The sequence below is a fragment of the Sphaerodactylus townsendi genome, linkage group LG06 (assembly GCF_021028975.2).
Source record: "Sphaerodactylus townsendi isolate TG3544 linkage group LG06, MPM_Stown_v2.3, whole genome shotgun sequence".
Taxonomy (NCBI): Eukaryota; Metazoa; Chordata; class Lepidosauria; order Squamata; family Sphaerodactylidae; genus Sphaerodactylus; species Sphaerodactylus townsendi.
The window spans coordinates 93621941-93648760 of NC_059430.1; the positions used below are offsets into that span (position 1 = coordinate 93621941).

Sequence of the window (26820 nt, forward strand, 5' to 3'; positions counted from 1 at the left end):
ATGGCCCAAGAGTCCTGCTCTTCTCATATTTGTCTCTTCAAATGGAATCCTGAGGCAACTGCCTCTCTTTGCCTTGGGGCAGGGTCATTTTCACCTACATTCCCACTTACCACAGTGACAGCATCATTCAGCAATGACTCTCCAAATACCAAGATGTGCAAGAGCTCGTTGATGTGGATTTCCTCAAACACAGCCAGTACAGCCACAGGGTCCACAGCTGAGATGATGCTACCAAAAAGCAGGTTGTCCAAAAGGCCGATGTGGCCCAATTCAGTCGCATCAATCTGGCACACAGCATACAACAGTCCACCCACGAAGAAGGCATTCCACAGTGTTCCCACCACTGCAAATATCAGGATGGTGCCCATGTTCTCAGTAAACTGGCGCAAGGGCAGGAAGTAGCCAGCGTCCAGGATTATGGGTGGGAGAAGGAATAAGAAGAAGACGTCCGACTCTAGGATTGGGGGTTCCTCTCCTACGGCCTTGATAAGCCCCCCAACGAGTAGACCTACCACGATGAGCAAGCAGCTCTCTGGAACTATACTGGAAATTGTCGGGATAACATGGAATCCTGGAGGAGAAGCAACAAGGAACCAAGTTAGCACTTTTGCTGATGCATTGCACTTTGCAAGTCCTAGCTTTGCCCAGAGCTGGACAATAAAACCAAACTATGTAAATCCCCTAGACTAACAGACTTGGGAAAAGGAGGAACCCTATGGGCAAACTTTCATATGAATTTTGTTTGCTCCTCGGATACAAATATGTCAGTTCCAAGGCAGCAGAAAAAGATTCATTCTGGAATGGCATACAAAATATACATCTGTGCATAAAAGGAGCCATCTTAGTATCATTTGTTGTAGCTTTTAGTTATGATAAAAATTAAACAACGTGTGGAATTAATTGTTGGTGGAGAAGAGGTGTGTGAATGCTGTCTACAGGGTGCTATCCAATTTTTCCGCAGTCCTTCAAACTATATATGGTACTGTCGAAGCCTTTCACGGCCGGAATCACTGGGGTGCTGTGTGGTTTCCGGGCTGTATGGCCGTGTTCTAGCAGCATTCTCTCCTGATGTTTCACCTGCATCTGTGGCTGGCATCTTCAGAGGATCTGATGCCAGCCACAGATGCAGGCGAAACGTCAGGAGAGAATGCTGCTAGAACACGGCCATACAGCCCGGAAACCACACAGCACCCTATATATGGTACTGCAGGCCAGAAAAGTAGACCCTTCATACTTGCACTATTGACCCCAGGGATGTTTGCTTAGCAGTGAGTTTTTCTTTTGGTTATTTGTTTACACCCAGGATTCTCCTGCTACGAAGTGTCCACAGCAGAGCCAATCTGCCATTTTGCCCGGCCCCCTGCTTCCTTATTTCTCCATGCAACCTCTGTCTGGAGAGGTCACCTGCTGCCTTGGGGGGGTGGGGGGTGCTCTTTCAGTCTAGCATTAATTTGGAAGTGGTGATCAAAAGAAAGGGAGAAATTGTTGTGTGGGCGGGGGAAGGCAGGGAGGAGTGAGAAAACCCCACAAAACACATGTTGTTTCCCTTTGCTCTCTCAGCGAAAGGAGAGGAAGAGTCATACTTTCAGAGCTGTCAGAACCAGGGAGATTTCCTATTCAGAGGCAAAGTAAGTTTGAGAGGGGGGGAAACATGTGTGGATCCAAGAATCCAACCCAAAGGGAATCAACGTTCAATGCGAAGGAAACCACAGTGCATAAATGGCCATAGATACTTGACTAGCAATTATCAATGTGCCACAGGAGTCTGGGCTATGTCTGTTATGTTATGCAGTGCATCATATTGCATGTGCCATTAAAAAAACCTGCTTTAATTCGTTCAATAACAATGCAGTAAAAGATAACAGAGTGGATTGTCCTTTGAACAGCAACTGGCTGGCTAAAGAACATAATTTATAAATCTCTTTGTGGGATAGGTCTCTGTCATGGACACTCAACAAACAGAAACTACAAAGCTCTAGATCATTACTCAATGCTGTGCATAACTACCTCTGCATCTTACATAGGAGTGCTCAGAAATCAATCAGTTGTGCATTTATATACTTTACTTAAAATCTCCCTTTCTTGCTGAGACTCATTGTTTTAAAATTTTAAAAACAATGCAAAAGAAACAGTATGGCATACAATAAACAGTGCCACAAGATCGGATCACAAAATTAGGAAATAATGTAATAAAGGTGGCATAAGATATGATTTTGAAAATGCAAACTAGATTACACAAATAGCAAACACAGCAATCTAAGAACATGTTTATGCATGCCATATACCGGGATTTCCAAACTTCTGTGGACACAAAATCTTCAGCCCCAGTTAAGATCCTTATGCTCTGATGCCAGATGCCAAAATACAATCACTAAAAATCTGCACAGCCAGCCAAATTTCCAACGGCCAATCAAAAACCCCACATTTCCTGGCCACTTACTTGGCAGGCAGTAGGAAAGGTATCAGCGGGTGCCATGGTGCCCACACGTACCACATTGAGAAACATATGTTGTGCCATAAACCACAATTCTCTTTCCACTACAAAAAGTATACTTCTGAATAATTCCATTTTAATACAGCCTATTTCCTTAAGAAGACAAATTCCTAAAATTTTCTTCAACGTGTCTTACATTGAAACACAGTTATTTCACAGGAATACCAGCTGCTTCCTCAGCTTAAAAACTGATCATCTCATGGAAATATGAGATGTTACAAGGAATCGTCTTCAAGAGTTGGCTGGCTAGTTCAGCTAGTTCACTCTGAGTTCTGGCAGATGAGAAATGTTACCAGCCCCAGTTTCCAACTTCATTTTTTTAGTACATTAACACATTAACACACGAAGCTGCCTCTTACTGAATCAGACTATCAGTCCACCAAGGTCAGTGTGGTGTAGCGGTTAAGAGCAGGTGGATTCTAATCTGGAGAACCAGGTTTGATTCCCCACTCCTCCACCTGAGTGGCGGAGGCTTATCTGGTGAACCAGATGTGTTTCCGCACTCCTACATTCCTGCTGGGTGACCTTGGGCTAATCACAGTTCGTTGGAACTCTCAGCCCCACCAACCTCACAAGGTGTCTGTTGTGGGGAGAGGAAGGGAAAGGAGCTTGTAAGCCACCTTGAGTCTCCTAACAGGAAAGAAAGGTGGGGTATAAATCCAAACTCCTCCTCCTCCTCCTCTTCAATATTGTCTACTCAGATTGGCTGTGGCTCTCCAGGAACTCTGGCAAAGGTCCTTCACTTCACCTGATCTTTTTTCCTGGAAATGACAGGAATTGAACCTGGGCCCATCTGCATAAAAAGCAGATGCTCTACCGCTGAGCCATGAGCCCTCCAAATCTCATTCACAGCCTCAAACTCTAAAAACCTACCCTGTCATCTGAGATACTCAAAGAACAATACTATATAACAAATGGCTAGAATTAAAAAGCACAGTTTCTGTTGATTTTCCATTGTGGTTCACGTGTGCAACATTAACATTGTTTAATCAACACCTTTTTCCCCATCAAGAGACAGATGGCTACGTTGCTCACTTTTTCATGTTCCATTGCCGTTGCATTGAATTGTTAGTACATGGTACAAGCACTGATAATAAATGCACCCTGTACTCCGCAAACTACCAGCAGTGACAACACCCCCGCTCTTTCAGAACAGAAGTGCAATAACCATTGGGGAACAGGGCAAAATGCTCTAGGGGCCAAACATCATGCCAGACATCAGAATGCACTGTTCCAATCCAGCAAAACTGAAAGCACCATAAGTGTGAACACAGAGAATGTGTTTGATACACACAGTGATGCTTGTATAATTATGTCCAGAACCAGTGTGGTCTAGCGGTTAGGATATTAGACAAGGATTCCTCACTCTATTATGGGAGAGTGCTGCATGATCTTGGGGCAGTGACATTTTATCTGCCTAGCCTACATTACAGCATTGTTGTGAGGATAAAAAGGATGATAATTTAGTTATTTTACTTCATTTATAACTCACTTGTCTCTCCAATAGGGCCTCAAGTGCCTTACATCAATCTCTTCTCCATTTGTTCTCACAACAACAACCATGTGAGGTAAGCTAGGCTGAGGGTGTGCCACCGGCTTAAGGTCACCCCAGCAACCTTCCATGACAGCAGGGATTTCATCCTGGGTCTCCCAGATCCTAGCCTGGCACTCTAACCACTGCAACATAGTGGTGCTGATATATGACAACATGGGAAGAAAAACTGGGGTTTAAATACCTAAATGAATAAATAAACTCATTTCTACCAAAACATTCTATTGCAACAGCTGCAGAGAACTGATAGCTGCCTCTGTATGCACCATTGGGACCTTCTCACTCTCTTCCTGTACTACCCTTCTTTCTCTCTTGAGACAAAAACATTGAAGGCGTGTGCCAGTCCTTTACCGTCATTATTTTTCACCGCATGGGAGAATGTGTTTCATGCCACACTGAAAATGCACACACTACCTCTTTCAGACAAAATGGCAACTGTCAGAAGTATGTTCTCCTCATATGTATGGTGTAGGGTTGTGAAATGCATGTAGATTTTGGGGTATAGCTTGGGGAGAGCAGGGTTTGAGGAGCGGAGAGTGTAATAACATCAGGGTATAACGACATTCAGTTCACCCTCCAAAGCAGCCTTTTTCTTTAAGGGAACTCATCCTTGTAGTTCTGTTGCAATTCCTGGAGATCTCCTGGCCTGGAGGTTTGGTTGAAATGCAGTGCTTGTATGTGTTAGAAAGGTGATTAACAGAAGTCCTAAACAGAGGCACCCCGGCCTACAACATCATGGAAAGTGAATGAAGGTAGGTTGGAGTTAGGGTCAGAACTCTCATTCGGAGCACGGTCACCAGGTTTGGGACTCGCCCCTCCCCCATCCCTCTACTACATATGCTGATACCTATAAATGTGCACAGTGTGTGTATAGAACTAAGGAAAAGCAAGTCTGAAGCACATCCAGGCAGGCCTTTATCCTGAATGGAAATTCTAGGACTAGCAGCTCTCTCACACTAAGTATAGGCTTAGAGATTTTTCTCTTTCTCTCTGGGTGGTCTTGCAGGGTGCTAGAACTCGCTAATTTCCATAGGTCATTTTTAAAAAAATCAAAGCTGCAGTTTCTGATTGGGGAAGGAGCATCCCTTCGTCATCCCTCCATTTAAAAAGCCCTTTGTAAACAGCAATGATTCCAGGTACCTCATCCTTCACAATCTTGATAGGCTCCTACACTGTTTGGTGAGACTTCACCAAACATGGCTAACACAGTTGCAAACATCTCTCTGCAATTTTAAGGGCTAGAAATGCTGAAGCTATCACTTTAGCACAGAACCTTAAAGTGATAAGGTAAACAGAAACTGTGGGGCACACCATTCAAGTACAAGACTGGAAAACAGTATGGGGGGGGGGGGGATCTGAAATTTACATTAGAATCAAACTTAAAAGCAAATTATAAAATGCCATATAGATATTATATAAACTCCTGCAGTTCTACCTAATATATACAAAAAATGATTTAACGAATTGTTGGAAATGTAAGAGTAAAGGTAGCTCCTAGCATTTATGGTGGACATGTGTAGAAGCAAAGAAATATTGGACACCTATCATGATGGGCGGTGCTGAGGCAAGAAAGGTGTGGGGAAAACTGTGGAAGCTGAGGTTACTACAACCCCAACTGGCAGCTGCAGTTCCTCTGCTGTGGGTGCCACCCAGCTGTCCAGCAGCGGTTTACTAGGCTTAAAATGCTGCCTAAGCCTGATTGTCATGGGTGTGATGACTTCGATATTTGGGCAAAAATCTGTGGTAAAAAGAGTTTCTGTCATAGAGCTTTGCCCAAATACCAGCACATTCTCACTGAATGATACTGTCACTTGATGTCGAGATCAAGGCCTAGCCCTCATTTTAAGCCTGGCAAGATCACTCCCTACCCAGCCCCTTCCTTGCCAATGGGCAGAGGGGACCTGGCAACCCTAGTGGAAGCACCAATGCCTTCCCTTCCACCACATCAATTTTTTCACCTGTTTATTTACAGACATCCTTTGAAGAACTAACATGGTTTCCTGTACCTTCCTTTTGTTTTTCTGAAAAAATTAATTCAACCAATACTTCCTTTCTCCCAAAGCAGAGGTTAGGATTTCATAACTTCCTCCAGCCCCAAATTACACTCTGCTGTTTGGGAAAGAACAAAGCCAGTAGGCCCAGCATGTTCTGTCCTCTGATTCCCTGGCAAAGGAAATGATTTTCACAGGAGACAGCATTTTTTTAATCCATACCCTCTGCTGCTCTGTGGCTTTCCTGACAAACTGCTGGGTGCACTCTGACCATCTGTTTGGGGTTCAGCTCATTAAATCATAAAACACTGGCCATTTCCGCACAAGTCATTTAAAACATTTCCGGCACATTAATAAATAGTTTCCTCTGAATTAATACATACCAATGAATAGTTTCCACTTGAATTAATAAATAATAATAGTTTAGCAATAGTTTCCACTTAATTTTTTCCCCATTCATGCCAGAAACGTTTCATTTTCCTTTCAATCCGTCCTTTCTGAAAACCCTTTTATGACCATTCTTTTCTCTGAAATGTTTCTGAACCAGCTTTCTTACAGTGCAGTCAGAATTATGTTTTACATTTATCACTGAAAAGCCTGGCCAGTTTCTTTGCCCCTGTGCCATCATCGCTCAGCCTCCCCCTTGGTGCCTAGCCTGCCTTTTTAAAGTGTCCATTTCCTCCCGTCTCTATGCCATCACTCAGCGCCTGGTCTGCCATTTTTCAGTGTCCTTCACCTCATTCCTTTCCACTTTGCCTCTTGATTTTCCTCCATTTTATTTTTTTCTGGATGTTTTTAGGGACCCACAAAGCAATGAAGCAAGGAATTAACAAAGCAATGAACCAATGAATCATCAGAGCATTGTTGCAATGAATAACCACCAAAAAAAATTTTTTAATTATGCAGATATGAAATGTTTGGAAGAGGTGAGTGCAGACGAACATCGTAGTAGAGGGGTTTTTTTGAAAATGTTCTTGAGATGTTTTAAGCAACTTGTCTGGGAAAAGCCATTATCATATAGTTTTGACACCTTGGTCTGTGAAACATTTTGCTAGAGCATGACAAAAGCCCAGTTCAAGTGACTGTCTTGCTCATTGCTCTACATCCTCTAGAGATGTTCCTGGCAGTTTATGGCACAGCCAGGATTCCACTGAAGTGCTGGTTGCACAGACCAATTCTGGGTTTTTGTGAGTGTGTTAAACATAATTGTTGCAGTCTGTAATTGCGGCAGCTCAAGAACAGGCTATTGTGTAACTTGGGAGTTGTTAAATATTCACTTCCATGGCAGAATCACCAGTTTAATGTAATCAGTACTGCGTTGTGATGCCTCTAGGGCCATGAGTTCATCTACAGCCCCGTGAACCAAGAAGCATCCAACCTGTCCAGACTGGAGGCCCAGAAGGCAGACAAGAAATACTTGGCCCGACTTTTGGGAAGGTTGAGAAAAACTGAAATAATTTTCATCAAAAATACATTTCCAGATATTGCTGATGCTATCATTTAAATCATAGGTGAGGAGGGGCAAAGAACTAGAGCAGAAAAAAAGAGGCCTAAGAGCATAATAAGACTCACACACACATACACACAAACACCCACCCCAATAAAACAGAATGATTACTTGAACCTATTGACTCCATTTTTTAATGTGGCCAGCCTCCAAGGTGTCGGAAGGCCAGCTGCATGTTTGCCATGCCAGTGAGAATCAGATCTTGAAGTTCTTGTGAGAGCTTGCATGATATAGTGGTTACGGTGTCAGCCAGGTTTGAACCCCTACTATGCCATGGAAGTTTACCTGACAGGAACGTTAGCAGGATAAAAAGGAGATGCTTCGGGTCATCTTTGAAGAGAAAGTTTGGATGTAATTGAAGTAAATAAATATGAATTACTGTGGATTGCACATGCTCAGGCTTTGGAGCCCTGTTCAGGTACAGAAGGTGCACAATCTTGGCTTCCGTGATGGGCAGGCAGACAGTATGAAGCCCGTGATGGGCAGGCAGGCAGTATGAAGCTAGACCTGATACAAATCCTTTTCACTTGCTTTACTTCAGTCCCCAGCTCCAGCCACTGTCTGCTTTGGGCACAGCTGTCCAGGATTCCAGCACAATCCTGGTGAGCACCTCCCCTTCCCAATTAATGCTGCTTGCTACCAGGCTGCTTGTTTACCACTTGCAAGAATAGCCCTGAAGAACAGCAGGTCAAATTTGGTAGCCTCAAAGCATCCATAGCCTACTTGCGAGTTGCAAAATTGTGTGCTGCTTGGAGTTGTTGAGAAAACTGCAGCTGAGTCGCATTCTGTTTTTGAAAGAGCTGAGTCATGTGTATAAGAAAAACTTCAAGCCCAGCAATTAGAACTGTCTCTCATTTTATTCCCGCAGGCTGTCAGGATTCCATTAGGATTGGAACACTCCCGAGCTAATGAGAACAAAAAGATTCAGACTTTCTCTTTTTTTGTCAATTTCTAAAAATATAGCTTGGTAGAGTGTGCTTTTCATTATGCCATTCAACGGTGAGATTCAGCACACCCATTTGCCTTGTTCTGCTCATCCTCTTATACAAGCACCTGCTTTTTTTCTTTTGCCCATTGCTAGTTGGCTCCTAAAAGTGGTACCCAAAAATACTCAGCTAGAGCCAAGCAAACAAAGGGAGAAAGGCAGGGAGAAAGCTAGAAAGCAAAGTCCCGCAGTTGTTATGTCAGGCAACTTGTTACTGGCCTGGTCTCACGGAGGCAACTGGGTTAGTTAATATTGTGGCCCAGTAATTATTGAGGACATTAAAAACAAATGCAGCCGAGACTTCATTTCTGTTTCCAAACAGGGCCTAAGATTAATAGAAATTGAGGCCTATTGTGCATGTCTGGTCTCCTTCGCTTTGAGCATGCATTCCCTGCAGGTTTGATGTTCCCTAATACACACTCTTTCACCTTTCCAGCACTCACCCTATGGCAGATTTGAGAAGCCCTGCCATTTCTGAAAGCTGTTTAAGTGTGTGACTTTTCCTCTCAGTTTGTTTTCCATGCACAGGACCTCACAATAAGTTAAGCCTCCTCTGGGTTTTCTAGTTCCTCCTAGTCTTCCCCCACTCAAGTTCCTCCTACTTAACTTGTCACCAGTTGTGGAAGATTGGGGAAGTGCTTCTCCTCCTCCACCCTCACCACCCCCAATTTGTAGTGAAGGTCTGTTGCAAGTGGGATTGAATGCTAGACTAAAAAACAAAAACACTCTTGCCTGTCTTCCCTTCCTCCCCCGAACCTTCCCCCCCTCTCTCTTATATAAAACCTCAAATCTCCCCTTAATAAAATGCAACAAAATGGTTGTAGCCTTAAAAGATTAAAAGCATGGATCAGTTTAGACCAGGGGTAGGGAACCTGCGGCTCTCCAGATGTTCAGGAACTACAATTCCCATCAGCCCCTACCAGCATGGCCAATTGGCCATGCTGACAGAGGCTGATGGGAATTGTAGTTCCTGAACATCTGGAGAGCCGCAGGTTCCCTACCCCTGGTTTAGACCCTGCCCTTTTGAAGCTCAGCAGATATGAAGTGGTCCGTGGGAGCAACATTCTTGGGGAAAACAGACATGCAGCCACATGAACACAATTCTCATGACTGTTTCGAAATCAGAAGATGGCACAGGGAAATCCAAGATGCGTATCAAATTCTGTGTTCCTGATCTATTCTTAGCTTCCCATATTTGGTGAGGAAGCCATGTTTCCAGATAGGCCATCAAAGTACTGAATAGAAAAATCATCAATTTGCCATAACAAAGTTCAGGGAGACCTTTTGCTGAGATAAAGCGCCTTTGTTTATTTCACTGTTTATAAACTGTTTGTGCCAGAAATATTCGTTAAAAAAACAGGTTTCTTTTAAAATTTAGAAGTATTTCTACACTTAGAATTAACACCTTTCTTGTATAAAATAATAATACCTACCTTCTCCTCTTGAGTGCATCATAGTACGTAAAAAGCAGGATTTTAAGCGAGCTTCTTAAAAAATACATCATTAAGAATCCTGGGGCAGGCAGGGCATTCTTCATTGTAAATGTCTGTCACAAATTTTAAAGCCAATTTTTTTAAAAAAAAACACCTCATCAGTAGAGGAAACTAGAGCCTCAGGTGAGGTGATATCCCCACAAATCAATCCCATCCCTCTTTCAAGTTGCTCAGGGCTGAACACATAGCTCTCTTCCCCATTTATCTTCACAACATTCATGTAAGGCAGCTAAAGCTGAGAGAGAGAATGTGTCTGAGGCCCTGCAAGCCTCATTGCAGAGTAGGGATTCATCCCTGGGTTCCTTAGTATGGCAAGAAACCACTGGACCACACTGGATCCCCACTCCAACCACAGCCTTTCTGGAATCCATTCTCATCTATTACAACACACTTTCATAAAGATAGTTTCAGGTAGTTGTGGACTGTCTGTAGTAGTAGAACAAAATATGAGTCCAGTATCCACTTAAAAAGCAACAGAAAGTTCAAGGGCATAGGCTTTCAGATACCTATCTGATGGAGTGAGGTGGGAATCATGAAAGGTTATATCCTGGAAAATTGCACAAGTCTTTTAAGTTGTGCTACGAGGCTCAAATTTTGTTATACTTTCATAAAGATACTCATGCAGATTCCCCCAATGTTTAAAGAAAAGCAGCTGCAAATAAGTTCTAGATGCTGCCAGGGGAAAAGGTTTATCTGCATTGTTTCCCCATTGGCCTTAGCACCCGAATCAAAGCTCCCTGGTACCCGATCATGTCATCTGCTCATCCTTGTTACCAAGGGAACCCTCTCCTGCCAGCAGAAGCTCCCCCCACCCCAGCTTTTTGTTCCACACATTATCATAATGTTACACATCAGAGGATGACAGCATCATCCTTTTGTGTGAATACAACCAGGGAGAGCATGGTCCGACTAAGAGCATCCTTCCGTGCTTTTGGGAGGGTGGCCAGTTTCATCTAACTCTGGTTCTTATCTTTTCCATAGCTTCTGTTCCAAAATCTGAAGTGACTTACCCGTCACGGGCTATATAATGCACAAATGCTGTTCTGCCTTTACACTGAAATGTCAGTCAGTCCTTGCGAATTTTAAAGACCACACTGCAAAGTCCTTAGTGGAAGGAAACTTTTGAACACCGAGAGCATTTGAACTTCTTCTACAGCATAGAAATACTTAAGATACTAGGGGAGTCCCCTTTCGTTAGAAATGTTGCACTTTTGCATTTTATTTATTTAAGCTGCTTAAGGTCCCCAAGGCAGCAAACAATAAAAACATGAACACAAGATTTTAATACACACAAACACACACAAAGCAATTAAAACAAAAACACACAAATAGGAGGAAAAGTCAACAAGAATCAGTGAGGAAATTCCAGGATAGCTCAACAAACTTCAAAAATGGAACTGTTCACTGACATTTCAATCACAGCTAATGTTTTACTGAAATGGCAATTTGATTTCACCCACAGAGTCTTCAATGAGGACAAACTGCTTAACAGCACAGTCCTAAGCACAGTTACCCCCTTCTAAGCACTTTGACTTCAATAGCCTTGCAGGGGAGCAACTCTGCCTAGAATTGCACAACCAAACCATACAGTTATTATCTACAATTAAATAGAAGGCCCACTGAAGAGCCTTTTAAGTCCAAACTCTTTAATATATCATTGACATAGCGGGGATAGAATCAGGTTGATTGGCTGAGTGTGCGATTAAGTATAAATATATATCCAGTGGTGGGGATGGGGGGGGGGGGGATGCCACTGTGGAGGGAGGGCCAGAGCATTGCACTTTTTTCTGTTACTTAACACTGTGGCTGCTCTTTTCTTACAGCAGCAGGAACAGAAGCTCTGCTGCTGTGTGGAAACCGCCCTTTTTGGGGTGGTATAAAGTTACATGCTAATATAGAGAAGAGGACTTCTAAGACTCCCAACAGGCAAGGGAGCTACTTCAACAAAGAACTGGAGTGATTTTTTCAAAGTGATGATATTGAACTTTCAATACTTTCACAGTTCACAAGCAACATGCCTCTCCCCCTGCAAGATTCCCGCAGTAAGATCCAACAGGGCTATATACCATATTAGGATGAATTATGCAATGTTATGAGTTTATTTTAAACCACCACAAGCATGGGGAGCAGTGGCATGTGATGTGTGTGGGCAGTTAAATAGCTTCCAGCATCAAACACACACATTTACACCCCACCTTCCAAGTCAAAGAAAAGTTCAGGTTAACAAATTTTAGCTACCTTTTCTTCTTTATTTCTGTTTGTACCCATTTACTCTTTTCCTGCCAACAAAAAGAGCAATCCTAGACTGGTCTCCTCAGACGTAAGTCCTAATTCCATTCAACAGGGCTTAATCCTAGGTAAGTATTCTTCAGATTTCAGCCTAAAATTAACACCATGCACAGGATAATGTGGGCAGTGATTCACAATGCTTAAGCCCCAACAGATGTATAAAGCCTTAAAATGTAACAAAAAAAATTCCTTTTGTTGTTTTAAAATAAAATATCATGCTAATATCATGCATTAAAACCAGCAATGAACAACAAAATCAATGCAATAAAATGACAACTTAGTTATATTTGCCCTTCCCCTCCCAATCGGTACTCAGGATGGATTACAGCAGAATGAAACACACCATCAATAATAAAATAATATTATATAAATACAATAATATATAATATTTAATAAAATTATAGAAGACTAGCAGGGCCCGGCCACTGTTGCTGTGGCAATTGTCCTTCTCATCACAGCCCGCAACCCACACAGAGGTCCATGCAGGTCCAATGATCCCCAGCATAGCCTTTTGGGAGCAGCAGTGGCATAGTGGCTAAGAGCAGGTGCACTCTGATCTGGAGGAACCGGGTTTGATTCTCAGCTCTGCAGCTTGAGTTGTGGAGGCTTATCTGGGGAATTCAGATTAGCCTGTGCACTCCCACACAAACCAGCTGTGTGACCTTGGGATAGTCACAGATTTTCGGAGCTCTCTCAGCCCCACCCACCTCACAGGGTGTTTGTTGTGAGGGGTGAAGGGCAAGGAGGTATTAAGCCCCTTTGAGTCTCCTACAGGAGAGAAAGGGGGGATATAAATCCTAACTACTACTACTACTACTACTACTACTACTACTACTACTACTCCCCCTCCTTCTTCTTTTTTGGGGGAGTGGTCAAATGGAATCCCTCTTTCCCTTTTCAATTCACATTATTATATGGTACTGCCTTGGTTTTTAGTAAAGTAACCCTTTGCATTCCACAACGGAACTGTCCAGAGTGCGAATCCCGCTGTCCATGAGGCTGGTTGACACGCACAGTCCAGCCTTGGGTAAGGCAGAACTGGGGCAAGGAGGCTATCCCAGTCAGGCAGCAGAAGCAGGGTGGTGAGGCGCTCAGATCGAGGTCAGCTCCCTGGGTTTTTAAAGGGCCATATGCAAAAGAAGCGGAGGCAGTAGTGTTGGTTCGCCCCCACCCCGTGGATTTTCTTAGAAGAAAAAGGCAAACTCCAGCTTGCTTTTAGTAAAAGAGAGCTGTGGCGAATATGGGTGAGGAAGTGGGTAAGTGGTGGTTGGATATGAGGGAGGGTAGAGTGAGGTGTGTGAGGATGAGGTGGGTGTGGATGAGAGTATGTTTTATTAATAATAAGCCTTTATTTGGCATAACAATAATCATAACACAATAAAAACCTGAGATAGAAGGTATACAAAGGTTTAGGATAAAATATAAATTATTGATTGTGCATCACCTCCAGTAAAAATTGTGCAACCAATTCACAAGTTTCATTGTCAGAATTGTCCAGAAGGAAAGGAAGTCTACCTGATTCTCCCATTTCACTAGGTATCCTAGAAAGAATATTGGAATATTTTGATCTGATATTAGCAGATTTAGGGCAGCAAAGCAGTGCTGATGCTGCCAATGTTTCAATTTGTTTATTTCTCACCACAAGAGCATACCCTTTCGCTCATTTCCAAGTTAAAGTTAAATCTACCACGCCAATAAAGCCGGAGGGGGGGAAAACATTGAAGCGAGAGCAAGTGTGGAGGGCTCTTCTCTGCATTGGATTAGTCAAAAAAAATACAAATAGGGAGCCATCCTTGTTTTGATGATAGGGGTATTGAAAGGATGTGAAGGGTGAACAAGTTTTCATAGCAGCCCTAAATAAATTATTCGCATTAAACGCTTCCAACAATTCTTTGTTTTAACAAGTTGTAGGATCTCCTGAACTTAGATAGCAGGAAAAGCGAATTCGAGAGATGATTACACCAAGTGATTCAATCTTTCTTTTGATCAGAGAGGAAACCATGGATTAGCCTGGAGTATCAGACAAAAGTAGGTGGAATCAGCGAGTGCTCATCATCGCGAGAAATGCAGGCGAAGCCAAAATTTAAAAGCTCTCAACCAAGCCCTATAAATCCAATGAATTTTTGGCCCAGTTCTAAACAAGGAGGGCCGCATCATCGCCAGTACAACAATTTGGCATGGTACATAATTTTACGGAAAAATTTGGATTGGACAGTATCTCCAAGGAGTCAAATCAACTGCTTGGAGCCAGATAGGTACTCCATAAAGTAACTGCGCTTCTATCTTAGAGTTAAAGATTTTTAGTGCTGCTGGGACAAGGGAGTGGCCCTTTCCATAAAAGAAGCGTGCAATGGCAGAATAACTGATGGTAGCAGCTGCAATAGCAGCTTTTTTGTGGGGTAACCAGGAGAGGTTATAAGAAAATGTAATTCCAAGGCACAGAGTGTGAAAGTTACCTGCATGTGTGTGGGGGGCAGAAACCCCACCTGACGTCTCACACGGCAAAGTGTGTATGTGTTTCACTTCCACTCGTATTACCTAACAGTATTACCTATTTACTGGTTTCACTGTTCATCTCTGCCCAACTGCACGAACATTGTAAGCCCTCATACCAAGCCCTCAGGCCACAGACAGACAGGCTGCACGAACATTCTAAGGGTGACAGTTAAACACAGCCAGCTTCATGGCCTGGTGTGCCAGGAAAAAGACGTTTTACCTGGCTCAGGTATAGACTTTTGGAGATTTGAAGGTCCGATTACCTGCCCGCAACAGGGAGGGACATCCTGTGAAAATTTGGGAGGCGATCCGTCCAGCCGTTTCGGCGTTAGGGCAAGACCAACAAACGGATGGTTAGCTTTTTATATATATAGATAATATAATACAATAATACAATACAATAAAGTTGATACAGTAAAATGCAGAAAAATGACAACATTTTAAATATGGCTCCTGCTAATCAGTCAAGTCACAATGTTGAGATAACCAATTATATTCCAAACAGTATGACAGGAAAATGACAAAAATCTAGACTGGCTAAAACATAGAAAGGAAGGCTGGAAGGAAAAAGCTAGAGGTCTGCAACCTGCGGCTCTCCAGATGTTCATGAACTACAATTCCCATCATCCCCTGCCACCATGGCCAATTGGCCATGCTGGCAGGGGCTGATGGGATTTGTAGTCCATGAACATCTGGAGAGCCGCAGGTTGCAGACCCCTGAAGGAAGATACAAGCAGGAGGGGTGCAAAAAAATCCAGGCCTGTAGATGCGACACACAGATGCAAAGCGATTGATGCCCTCAACCACAGGCCCAGTGGAACATCTCTGTCTTACAGTTACCCCAGAACTGGGAGAGATCCATCAGGGCCTGGGTCTCCTTGGATAGAGAGTTCCATCAAGCAAGGCCAAAAAAGCTGGCCCTGGTTGAGGATAGCTGGATGGGTCTTTGGGCCAGGGACAGCAGCACTTAGAAATATAAAATGATCAGTTAAAAGCTGACGCCAACAAGATGGTTTTCCACTTGGAAACTACAGGACATTAGGAAAGGCGCAAGGCAAAATGTCCTCGGTGATAAAGTTCTTTGAATGAACAGCCAGTACAGAGATGACATTATCTTCTCTGATGGGTGGGGAGGGCACCCAAAAAGACATCAGTTGATTGGGCAGGTTAGTACTAGAGAAAGCAGTCCCTTGCCGCAAAGGCATCCACTGACCTCTTTGAAGGTCTCCAAGGAGAAGGGGAAAAATCCCAGCTTGGTATTCTATCAACTGGAAACGTATGGTTACAAGATGACTCACTCTGCAAGCATAAGACCCATAAATATCCTGCGATGCTAATAAGGCACGAACAACTGAAACACCAGCACGGCATGCTCAGAACTTGTACTTTATGACAGCTGGCAGAATGCCAGGGAAAGCTACACTGGTCACACAGTCTGTGACTGCCTGCTTTTTTAATCAAATCACCTAGCATGTGGCGGTCTGTGAAATTATTAACTGACATGATGGTTGAAGGGAAAGGGTGGTTGCATATATGCTAGAAAAAGAAAGAAACTGGAAAGAGAGAAAGTCAAAAGAATTCTACATTTAACCACAATTAAAAGCTGAATGGGAATAACCCCGGTGAACAGAGTATATCTTGGAAAATCTGAGTTCAAACTACACCACAGGAAGGATGTTTTTCAACGAGATGAATCACCGTTTTTCAGGTACCTGACCACCATCATCCATAAGAAAACCACAAACAATGTACTTGACAGAGTTGTTAAAGAAAACAAGACCAGAATGCCTAACCCAGGGGTGTCCAACTCTGGCACTTCAGATCATGGACTACAATTCCCATCAGCCCCTGCAGGCATTGATTGGCCATGCCAGCAGGGGCTGATGGGAATTGTGGTCCATGATCTGAAGCACCAGAGTTGGACACCCCTGGCCTAACCCTTACGCACTTGATTAGTAAGCCCCAGTGAACTCTGATTTATTTCCAAGTGAACATGAATAGGATTGCACAGTTTTATGAGATTCTTTGAATCCACAAATTCTTTAGAAGTTAAAAGTAAATAAAACCCAGAATACTAACTAAACCCTCCAATCTGTGCATACCACAACAGCCACAATTCTCTCACACAGAAACATGAAGGGAAATCTTCTTTCCAGACATGATGAAACTTTAAATTGTTTGTGGATAATTCAGGCAAATGGGGTGATTTGTTTCAGTGGGAAAACTTCAAAGCATCCACAGGCTCTTCTCAAGCTGACAGGACAGTCATAACCGCCCCCCCCCCCCCCCCACACACACACACACACATCCCCACCCTGGGAATGGAAGCAGTAATAAGTATGGAAGTAGCTGAGATTTAACAAAAGAGCTGGTTGGATCAAATCCAATACATAACACTGGTTTACAAATCCTTTGGAAGAACACTAAATTGGGGAACTAACAAGGTTACAAACAAGTCAGCAAACAAGGGGTATATTTCTATTAAAATAGTTTAACCAAGCATTTTGGCTGTTTTGGGAATGGTGACTTTTATACATGGTGGTTTATGGTTGTTACTGATGTTGATTTAACAATATTGGCTTCTCTGTTGTTTTACAAGTTATTGTCTCATTAATTTATTGTTTCGTTGCTGGTTTATTGCACCTTGGGAAAAAAACTTGGTGTATGTGGCCTGCAAATGGTAGGACAGATCATATATGTAAAATAAATAAACCCTCAGCATTCCATTGCAAGTAATTTCTGCAGTTCCCTTCAAAGCGTCCAGTCAACATCTGCCAAAATAAGACGTGATCCTCTGTTTGATCAGACAGCTGACCAGACTCCTGTTTACATTTTTTAAGCCAAGGATTTCATACCCCACTGAAGTGATACAGGAACTCAGAAGGACGGAAAGAAAGCATTTTTCACAGCTAGCCAAGATTATTTTTTCCTTATGTGTAGTGGAAGGAAGAACAAAGCTGAAATATTCTCCTTTGCTGTTATTTCAAACTCAATTACACGTTTTCATAATTTAGCATAAAATGTTATCATACCCACGAATTAAAGCACAAACAAAGCTTAATCACTACTCCTGGAGTGCCGTACAAATTCAAACCTGGGAATGAGAAGGAAAAAAATTTCCCCTTGGGTTCAATTTATTTATTTATTTATTTCTCTAATATGCTGCTTCCAGCTATAACAACAATAAATAAATTTAACCCATTTAAAGCATAAAAACAACCTAGATGGCAATATAGAATTTACCAAGGAGAAAAGCCAACGGACCAATGAAAATGGAATGGAATAAGATGAGATGGGGGAGGCCAGATGGAAAAACTGTAGCTGCCTCAACCACATGTGTGGTAGAACAACTCCATCTTACAGGCCCTGTGGAACTGCATCAGATCCCACAGGGCCTGGTCTCCTCAGACAGTGTGTTTCACCAAGATGGAGCCAGGGCCCCAAAAGCCCTGGGCCTAGTTGAGGCCAGTCAGATCTCTCTTGGGCCAGGGACCTCTGATAGATATCCATTTGCTGGATGCAGTGATCTCTGGGGGAAGTACCAGGAGACTCAGTCCTGAAAGTATGCAGGCCCTAGACCATTTAGGGCTTTGTACGTCCGTTCTAAGACCTTGAACTTGTTCTGGTACTCCACTTGGAGCCAGTGTAGCTAGAGCAGCACTGGTTGAATATGCACCCGCTACGAGGTCCCTGTAAGAACCCTCACTGTCGCATTCTGGACCAGCGGAGTTTCCAGAGCAAGCCCAAGAGTAGCCCTGCATACAGCAAGTTGCAGTAGTCCAATCTAGAGGTGATCATTGTGCGGATCACAGTGGCCAGGTCAGTCTGGGATAAAGGGACAACTGCTTTGCCTGATGTAGATGGACAAATACTGTGCGTGTCTCATGTGCCAGATGGGCTTCCATCGTCACTGAGGAGTCCAGGAGCACACCTAAGCTCTTGACAGTCAGTCCAGTAATCAACTGCATGCCAACAAGAACTGGCAGTTTTCATGCCCCATCTAGTCTCCCCCAGCCCAGCTACACGACCTGCATCTTAGTTGGATTTAATTTCAACCGGCTTTCTTTAACCATTCCACCACAGCTCCCAAACAACTGGCCAAAATATCTGGGGCAGATACAATTTGGTGTCATCTGCATATTGAAGACAGCCCAGTCCAAACCCCTGGATCAACCAGGCTAGAGGGCACAAATTGACAGTGAGAAAATTGCCCCTTGTGGGACTCCCCACTCCAACAAGTGGCAGGCTGAAGTTCTCTAGATTTGCAAAATGAATGAATGAATGAAATACAGAAAAGAGGCCATTGCAAATTGACAGCACATAGTCCGGGCACTAATTGCTGACAGGATGGTTATAGTTTTTGGTTTAATTGAAGGGCCATTTTGAGAATAAGGAAGGGTAATGAGCTAACTAAAGTAGCTACCAGAAACCTGTTGGTGCCAGAAGAGCACCACCAGTTGCAGACACTTCTGAAAATCCTGCTACTTTGAACAGAACTCTCCTCTTTAAAGGGGCAAGCTGTTAAAAGAAAGGCCACACACTTTTAGTTTAGCAGGCAGGAGCCAACCGATCTAAAGATGCTTGAAAGCAGTTTGATTTTGCTGCAGCATATGTTCTAATATACAATATTCCCAGGGAGGAGACTGTGAAAAGAATCTCGTATATCTTTCATCTGTGACACTATGATAGCACTTTTTTGCAAGGCTCTTATAAGAACCTTGAAAAAAGGGAGGAGGGAACCATCCAGGAAGTGTACTACAAGAAATGGACAAAAGCTAGCGTAGATTAAAAAGATAAAACCACTTACACATGTGGCACAATTACAGCTAAAAGAACCACTACAGCTAAACTTCCACTCTCAGCCTGTGGTTCTTAATAAGCAACACAAAAAGATAGCTTCCAATTGCCCTACATATTGAGCTCAGAGGGATGGCAAGTTGCTAATAAGAAGAAAACTGGATGTATAAATAAAGGAACAAAAGGGGATCACCCCAATGGGGTCACCTTTCTGAAGGACACTGCAGCTAGATTGCTGCAGCCAGAGATAGAAATCATTTCCTGGATTTCAAGCAGTAGGAAAGAACCTTGTTCTTAAGGCAAACTTAACTTTTCAAGAGAAGGACAGACAGAGAAACATTAAGTGTAAGGAGAGGAGATACATTTTTACATATTTGATTTTCCTGTGCTCAGATATTGCTACTAGGGTTGCCAACTCTGGATGTGGAGCTTGAGGAGGGCAGGGTTGGGGAGGGGCTTCAATAGGGTAAAGTGCCATAGAGTCCCCCCTATTGCATTTCCTCCAGGTGAACTTATCTCTGTATACTATATCTCAAGCTAGCACCTGGAGGTTGGCAACTCTAGTTGCAATGTCATGCTGTTCAAACGGCTTGTTTTTGTTTTGTTTTGTATAGCCATTGTATGCCATGCCCTGACCTGAATGGCCCACATTTATCTGTGTTGATTCTTTTAATTACTTGAATGGGAGACCACCAAGGAAATCCAGGATTGCTGCACAGAGGCAGGCAATGGCAAACCATCTCTGAACATCTCTTGCTTTGAAAACCCAACAGGATTGCCACAAGTCAGCCACAAATTGACAGCCCTTTCCACTATTGTATGGCACACTCTGTAGACAAACGTTTCTTGCTTGGGCTCATGCTTACCAAAGTGCAGCAGCAGAGAAGGAACATCTCTGAATAAACAAGCTTTCAAGAATTGTCCCCTACCTCCGTGGTGCCTGAGGAAAGGAGGGTCCTGATACAAAGAGAGGCTGTCTCAGGCTGGCAGGACGTAAATTTATTTGAGACCTATCATTGCAGGGGTAAGAAACAAAAAAGGGGATTCAATGCGATAAAGGGGCTGGAAAGAGGTAAACTCCTCACAGTGGTCTAGCCACTTGAAACCAATGCCAGCTATATAAATCCCTCATTCCCAGTGGCAATACAAGGGCCTGCCTCACATCTAAAGCCAAAATATGAATAGACATCCTCTCTCATCCATATTAACTCAACTGTCTCAAAAAATAAGCAATGACTTCCTGCTAGGGCTCATGCTGAAGAAGGCTTGCTTCTCATGGGCAACTGTAACAACACCAAAGACAAAAGGTCAGAAATGTGTGTTCTTTGAAGGCTAAAAGCATTTCACATACACTCTCTTGGTAATTCTGGCAAGAAGAAGAAGAAGAAGACTTTATTTACAGTCAATGACCAGATGTATTACAAAGACTCCAAAATATCTACAAACAAACAAAACAAGAATACAGATCTCTCTCCCGTATTCCAGCACTATCCCTCTATATATCATTATACTTAGTAAACACACCAAACAGCATAAGAATACTAAACAAAATAAAAATATCTAAGGGGGATACCATATTCAGATCATTTTTTCTTTTTCATAATGAATAGACAGAATTTTGCTACCCATTTAGTAATATTCTCCTTCTTATCTTGTAATAGTTTTTGACAACAAACTTTATCAGAACAATATGTCATTTTGTGTAGTAGATGTGACAGGCATTTTTTCCTTGCCTCCTCATAAAGGGGACACTTTAATAACATATGCTCTATAGTTTCTACAGACTTCAGAGAGCAAGAACATAACCTTGCAGCGTAAGGTATCTTTTGATATTTCCCTTCTAAAACAGCAGAAGGTAAATGTACACTTCTTGCAAGAGTAAAAGCTCTCCTTAGATCTTTGTTATCCAGATAAGTTAAATAAGGAGCAGGGGCAGTGATATATTTCTGTGTATAGCATAGAGGAAAATCTGAATATCTTGCCAGATCAGACTGTCGTGATACATCTTTGATTCTTTGGGTAAGTTCACTTTTAAATTGATCCCAATTTTTGATCATATGGATGTTATATGGAAGGCCACATTTATTAAGGCACTTCTCCATCTCTTGAGCCCACCTAGGTTTATAAGGATCTTTTGCTAGAAAGGGCCAGAGACCATTTGAATCAGTGTGTAACTTTATCCATTTATATGCTGTTGTTATTATTATCTTGTCCTTCAGGCTCATTACTCCTGTTTCAAGCCTAATAAATGTATTTGGGACTCCTGGAGGGAGCTGAAGGATTGCTCTTAAAAATTTGGACTGTAGCCTTTCTAGCTGTGTCATACTCGATTGTGCAATCCCCAAATAGACACCGTATAGAAGTTGTGTCAATATTTTAGCTTGGTATAATTTTAGTGCTGCTGGTACGTAGAAACCCCCTTTAGTACGGAAGAACTTCAACACTGCATATATTGTCTTTTCTACCCGCTCAGTTATCATATTACAGTGAGTAACATGGCTCCCTGAAGCTTGAACCACGACACCTAAATACTTAAATTTGTCAACTTGTTCTAGTCTGTTTCCGTTTATTGACCAAGATCTTTTGGGAGGGCGCTTTCCACATGCCATCACTTTTGTTTTATTTATGTTAATTATCAGTTCTTCCTTTTCACAATAAGTTGAGAATGCAGCTAATGCCCTCCGCATCCCAACTGGAGTTCTCGATACTAGAACAGCATCATCTGCGTATAATAGAATTGGGAGGGATCGTGTATTTAATTTAGGCGGATGTGAGTCTACAGTTTTCATATGTGCTATTACACCATTTATATAGAAATTAAATAAAGCTGGAGATAATATACACCCCTGTCTGACTCCTCTATAGGTCCATATTTGGTCAGTAAGGTATCCTTGTGTGTTGCAACGAACTCTCAAGGCAGATTGTTCATATAGAAGACGGATTAGGGAGTACAATCTTCTATCTATGTTAGTCTCTTCTAGTTTCTGCCATAGTTTTCCCCTAGAAATTGAGTCAAAGGCAGATTTAAGATCAATAAAGGCAATATATAATGATGTTACCTTGCCAGTTGTATATTTTTCAATTAGATGTTGTAGTGTTAACGTATGTTCATCTATTGATCTACCTTCCCTAAAACCTGCCTGCTCTAGAGCGATCGTGTCTTCGTCCCTTAGCCATTGTTCAAACTTTTCTGTTAGATGTCTTGCATACAATTTGCTTATGACATTCAGAAGACTGATGGGTCTATAATTCCCCGGTTCATTTTTACTCCCTTTTTTATAGATAGGGACAACAACTGCTGTGTTCCACGACTTGGGTATGCAACCTGTTTTGTCTATATATGTAAATAAGGTTGCCAGGAAAGGAGCCCACCAGTCTATATTCTCTTTCAGTACTTCAGGCGGGATTCCATCTAATCCTGGGGCTTTCCTAAATTTAAGGCGGTTTATGCAAGATTTTATTTCTTGTGTTGTAACCGGTGGCCATTGATTTAGAGAGGCTAATTCTGGTTTGAAGGTCTCCTGTTTATCACCTTCATAAAGCCCCTGAAGGTAATTCTGGCAAACCTGTTGGTATTTGCAAGTGTCCATCACAACCAGTCATCAAAGTGTTAACTGTCTGTCTGTGTGTAAACAGGATGGTGAGGTCACATTCTAACGTGCTGACCAATTGATTAGTTATTCATCAGTTTGATAGCCACTGCTCACATGTTTGTGAGCACATATACCTGAAATTATAAAGTTAACTTTTTTCCTTTGTTATCAGACAGTCACATACTCTCAGTCCTAGCCATGTGCTAAGACAACTGTAAATATGTAACAGTATAGAATTTGTTTTTCTCCAAGTTACCCTACTCTTTTAGCTAGTAAAGCTTTATACTGAGCAACTCACTAGTAATTGGGTCTTCGTTGGTATTTGCTAAACTCTGCTAATAATGTGTATCCACCAACAAAACCTCTATCAAGCATGGTATTACAAATGGTGGAGGAAGTTGAAAGGAAATGGCTTGGTTAAGACCAACTGGTAAGATTTGGAACCAGGAATTTCTTGATTCTGTGCTCATTCTCTTGCCCAGTGTGCATTCCTCTGTACATTTTTAGATGTTTTCCTATCCTAATACACAACACATAAATGAAAAGCTACCTGGATACATCAAATCATCATCCTAAATTCAGTCTTACAAACATCTCCAACTTAAGCTTGTTTGACTTGGGCTGATATTATCCAGGAAAACATCCCAAAGAAAAGATATACACTGACTAACATACATAAATCTGAGTATTGTGGCTGCTCCAGAAGCACATTTACTTATTCTGTTCTCTGTTCTGTCCACAAATGAACCTTTTGAAGCAGAAACTGGCTGCGCACAGCACTGATTGGCTTGTTCTATGTCATCACGTATCTTCTGCTCAGAAGTAATTTTTTCTACTTTAAAAACATAGCTGAGGAAAAACAAGGCACCAAAAAATCTTCAAAATGATACATGAATATGCAGTGCTTTACAAGGGGAGTAAAAATGTGTATCAGCTTTTGATCTGGAGGCAAGCAAACCTGTCATTTGCAATACAAAGAAAGCTGCACTACCTTGAGTCATATCATTTCCTTGAGCTCCTACAAATCCAAAGAACGATAAGGCCATACAAAAGCACACAGAGGTAAACTTGCCTTATGTAAACAGAAAGTTCCCTATTGAATTTTAAGCCACACCTATTGATACAAGATCTGGAGGGCAAATTCCTGCCCATTCACAGATCTAGAGGCTCCTGATAGAGCTTGGGAAACATTTTTTTTAATTTCATGACCATCTTTATATTACTGCTCCTGTCAGTAGAAAAGGCAAATATTTTGTAAGAAAGCAAAAGTAATTCATCAGTACTATCTCAAAGAGTAAGGCTCCCCTTCGCCAGATCACAGTCCAACGTTAATTTCTATACAATGCAAATGAAGACCACCACCACTCCCTCCAGCCTGAAGATGCCTGAATACACTTGAGGAGCAAAAAACCTTGAGAAATGGTTAAAAAGTGGTAGTGGCAGGCAGGAGAAATGACAGAGAAATGAAATTGGTCCAGTCAAGTTCCTGAGAGCTTATAGAACTGTGCAATGGGAGATTTGAAGGGCAAGGGTAGTTCCAAATCACTCTCCGCTCCCAGGGTCATCGCCATAATACTGCATGTGGAGGCATCTTCAAGGGCCCAGCGCTTCTGGTGGGCCCTGTCACAGCATCACCCTGCTGACTTGATTACAAGCCCTCCTGCCACTGTGTGCGCTGGCCAGAGCTACCGGTGGAAGTTTGCACAGGTAGGATGTGACGGTGGTGATGCCCTGAGCTCTGGACTGTGCAGAAGATAGAAGATGCTGGTTTCTGAATGATCCCCTGGACAATAACATTCCCTGCAATCAGCACATCAAAGGCGAATACTCTTTACCCAGTCGCTTGCTTTGCAGCTTTTCTGTTTGCAGGAGGTTATTTACATAGGATCATTGGTAGGGGCAGGCAACTGCCTTCATGCAGTCAGAACCAGTTCATTCCACTCTGCCACCTCAGCAAGCCACTGCCTTCTCATGCACTGCCAACTCCAGGTCAGGAAATTCCTGGAGATTTGTAGGGGAGGTACCTGGGGAGGGGAGAGTTTGGGAGTGGAAAGGGAGCTCAGCCAAAATGTGATTCCTTACAGTCATCCCCTGAAGCAGCCATTTTCTCCAGAGGAACTGATTTCTGAAGCCTGGAGATCAGCTATAATTCTGGGAGAACTCTAGCTCTCTCCTGGAGATTGGCAACTTAAGCTCCATACATAGCTCAGGCTTCACTACGGGCCTTCACAAACACATCAGTTTACAGGGATAGAATGTAAACTAGTTTGGGGGGGTTGCGCAATACATCTTTCTAGCAGAAGCATTTCTTGATAACACGTTGGTCTGATAACTCATCTCCCTCGAGGGAGGGTGCTGAGAAAAGAACGAGAGAAAAACTGTGCAGCCACCATCTGCCCAGACAGCACCAATCCGCGCCATACACCCCAGCAATCAGTCAACCACCATTTTCCAGCACTCTGATTACTAACTGCAATAATTGGGAAAGTCTAGCCCCAGTAAGTGGAATTATAGTGGGTGTTCTGCAAGAGATGAGCACAAACATGTAATTTGGTTTCAAACAATACAGGAATGGCACAGCAACCACACACTGCTCAATCAACTTCAGCCATGAGTATCAGAGTCCAAAACAGAGTAACACCCATGAAATTTTGATTGACCTGAAGCTACAAACACCATCACATGACATGACTGGCAGACGCAGCAAAGAAACAACATCTCGTATTATTCCACATGGTCTAAGACCAATCACCATTTCCAGATCCAGAAAGAAATTCTAAAACGTTCAAGAGATTGCAGATAGCCACACTGGTCCAAAGCAAAATCAAGTCCAAAAACTAAAGTCACAGGATACTTTTTATTAGAACCAACCAAAATGATAGAAAATTGTGTGCAAGATTTCAAGTTCTGCAGAGTTCATCTTTTCTTTTACTTACAAAATGTAACATCCATTTGGCTCATAGCCTGTAACAAACTGCAGATGGTCCTCAGCACGGATCAGAAATGGCCACAGAGTTAGCTATAGCAATGTAGAGCAGTTAGCATCTTTAAACAATTGTGGTTCTCTAGAAGTAATCCTGATAAGCAGTGGTGTAGCTGCCATGGGACATCTGGGGATAAACATCCCGAATGCCCCATGAGAGTCATGCGGGGGGCGGAAAAGGGGAGGCCTCTGCAGGAGTTGGGGCTCACAAGGTCTCCTGGGAAGTGTAGTTTCCACCAGGCTAAACTCAGGTAAGTGGGGGGCATGGGGGAGCGGGGCCCAGGCACCATTTTGCCCTGGCCGCCATTCCCCCCCTCCCAACGCCACTGCTGATAAGAGGAAAGCGAGGGGGAGTGACAAAGAAGGACACAGGGTCAAATTCACCTTGAACTAGAGCAGAACTCTAAGGGAGGGAACCCAGATGATTGACAGCTAACAGGAAAGTAGCTTTTGAAATGCAAGGAAAAGAGTAAGGCACTTCTGTAGCATCCTGGGGTAAGCAATTGATGCAAGCCTGACAAACATTCAGGAGGCTTGTAAAACTAAGCAGTAGCTTTCATGACAGAATAACTCCATTTTGACATGTTTTTGCACCAATACTTTCCACATCAACCCAGAGGTGATGTCATTGCACTGGGCA

General features: G+C 42.7%; 1 protein-coding gene across 3 annotated transcripts in view; it reads right to left on the reverse strand.

Moving 5' to 3' along the window:
- Positions 1-26820, reverse strand: part of SLC9A1 (solute carrier family 9 member A1) — an 82122-nt gene that overhangs the window by 26493 nt on the left and 28809 nt on the right. For all 3 annotated transcript variants that reach the window (XM_048500428.1, XM_048500429.1, XM_048500430.1), the window contains exon 2: positions 111-571. In XM_048500428.1, coding sequence (XP_048356385.1) covers positions 111-571 — 461 coding nt within the window. The remainder of the gene's footprint in view (positions 1-110; positions 572-26820) is intronic.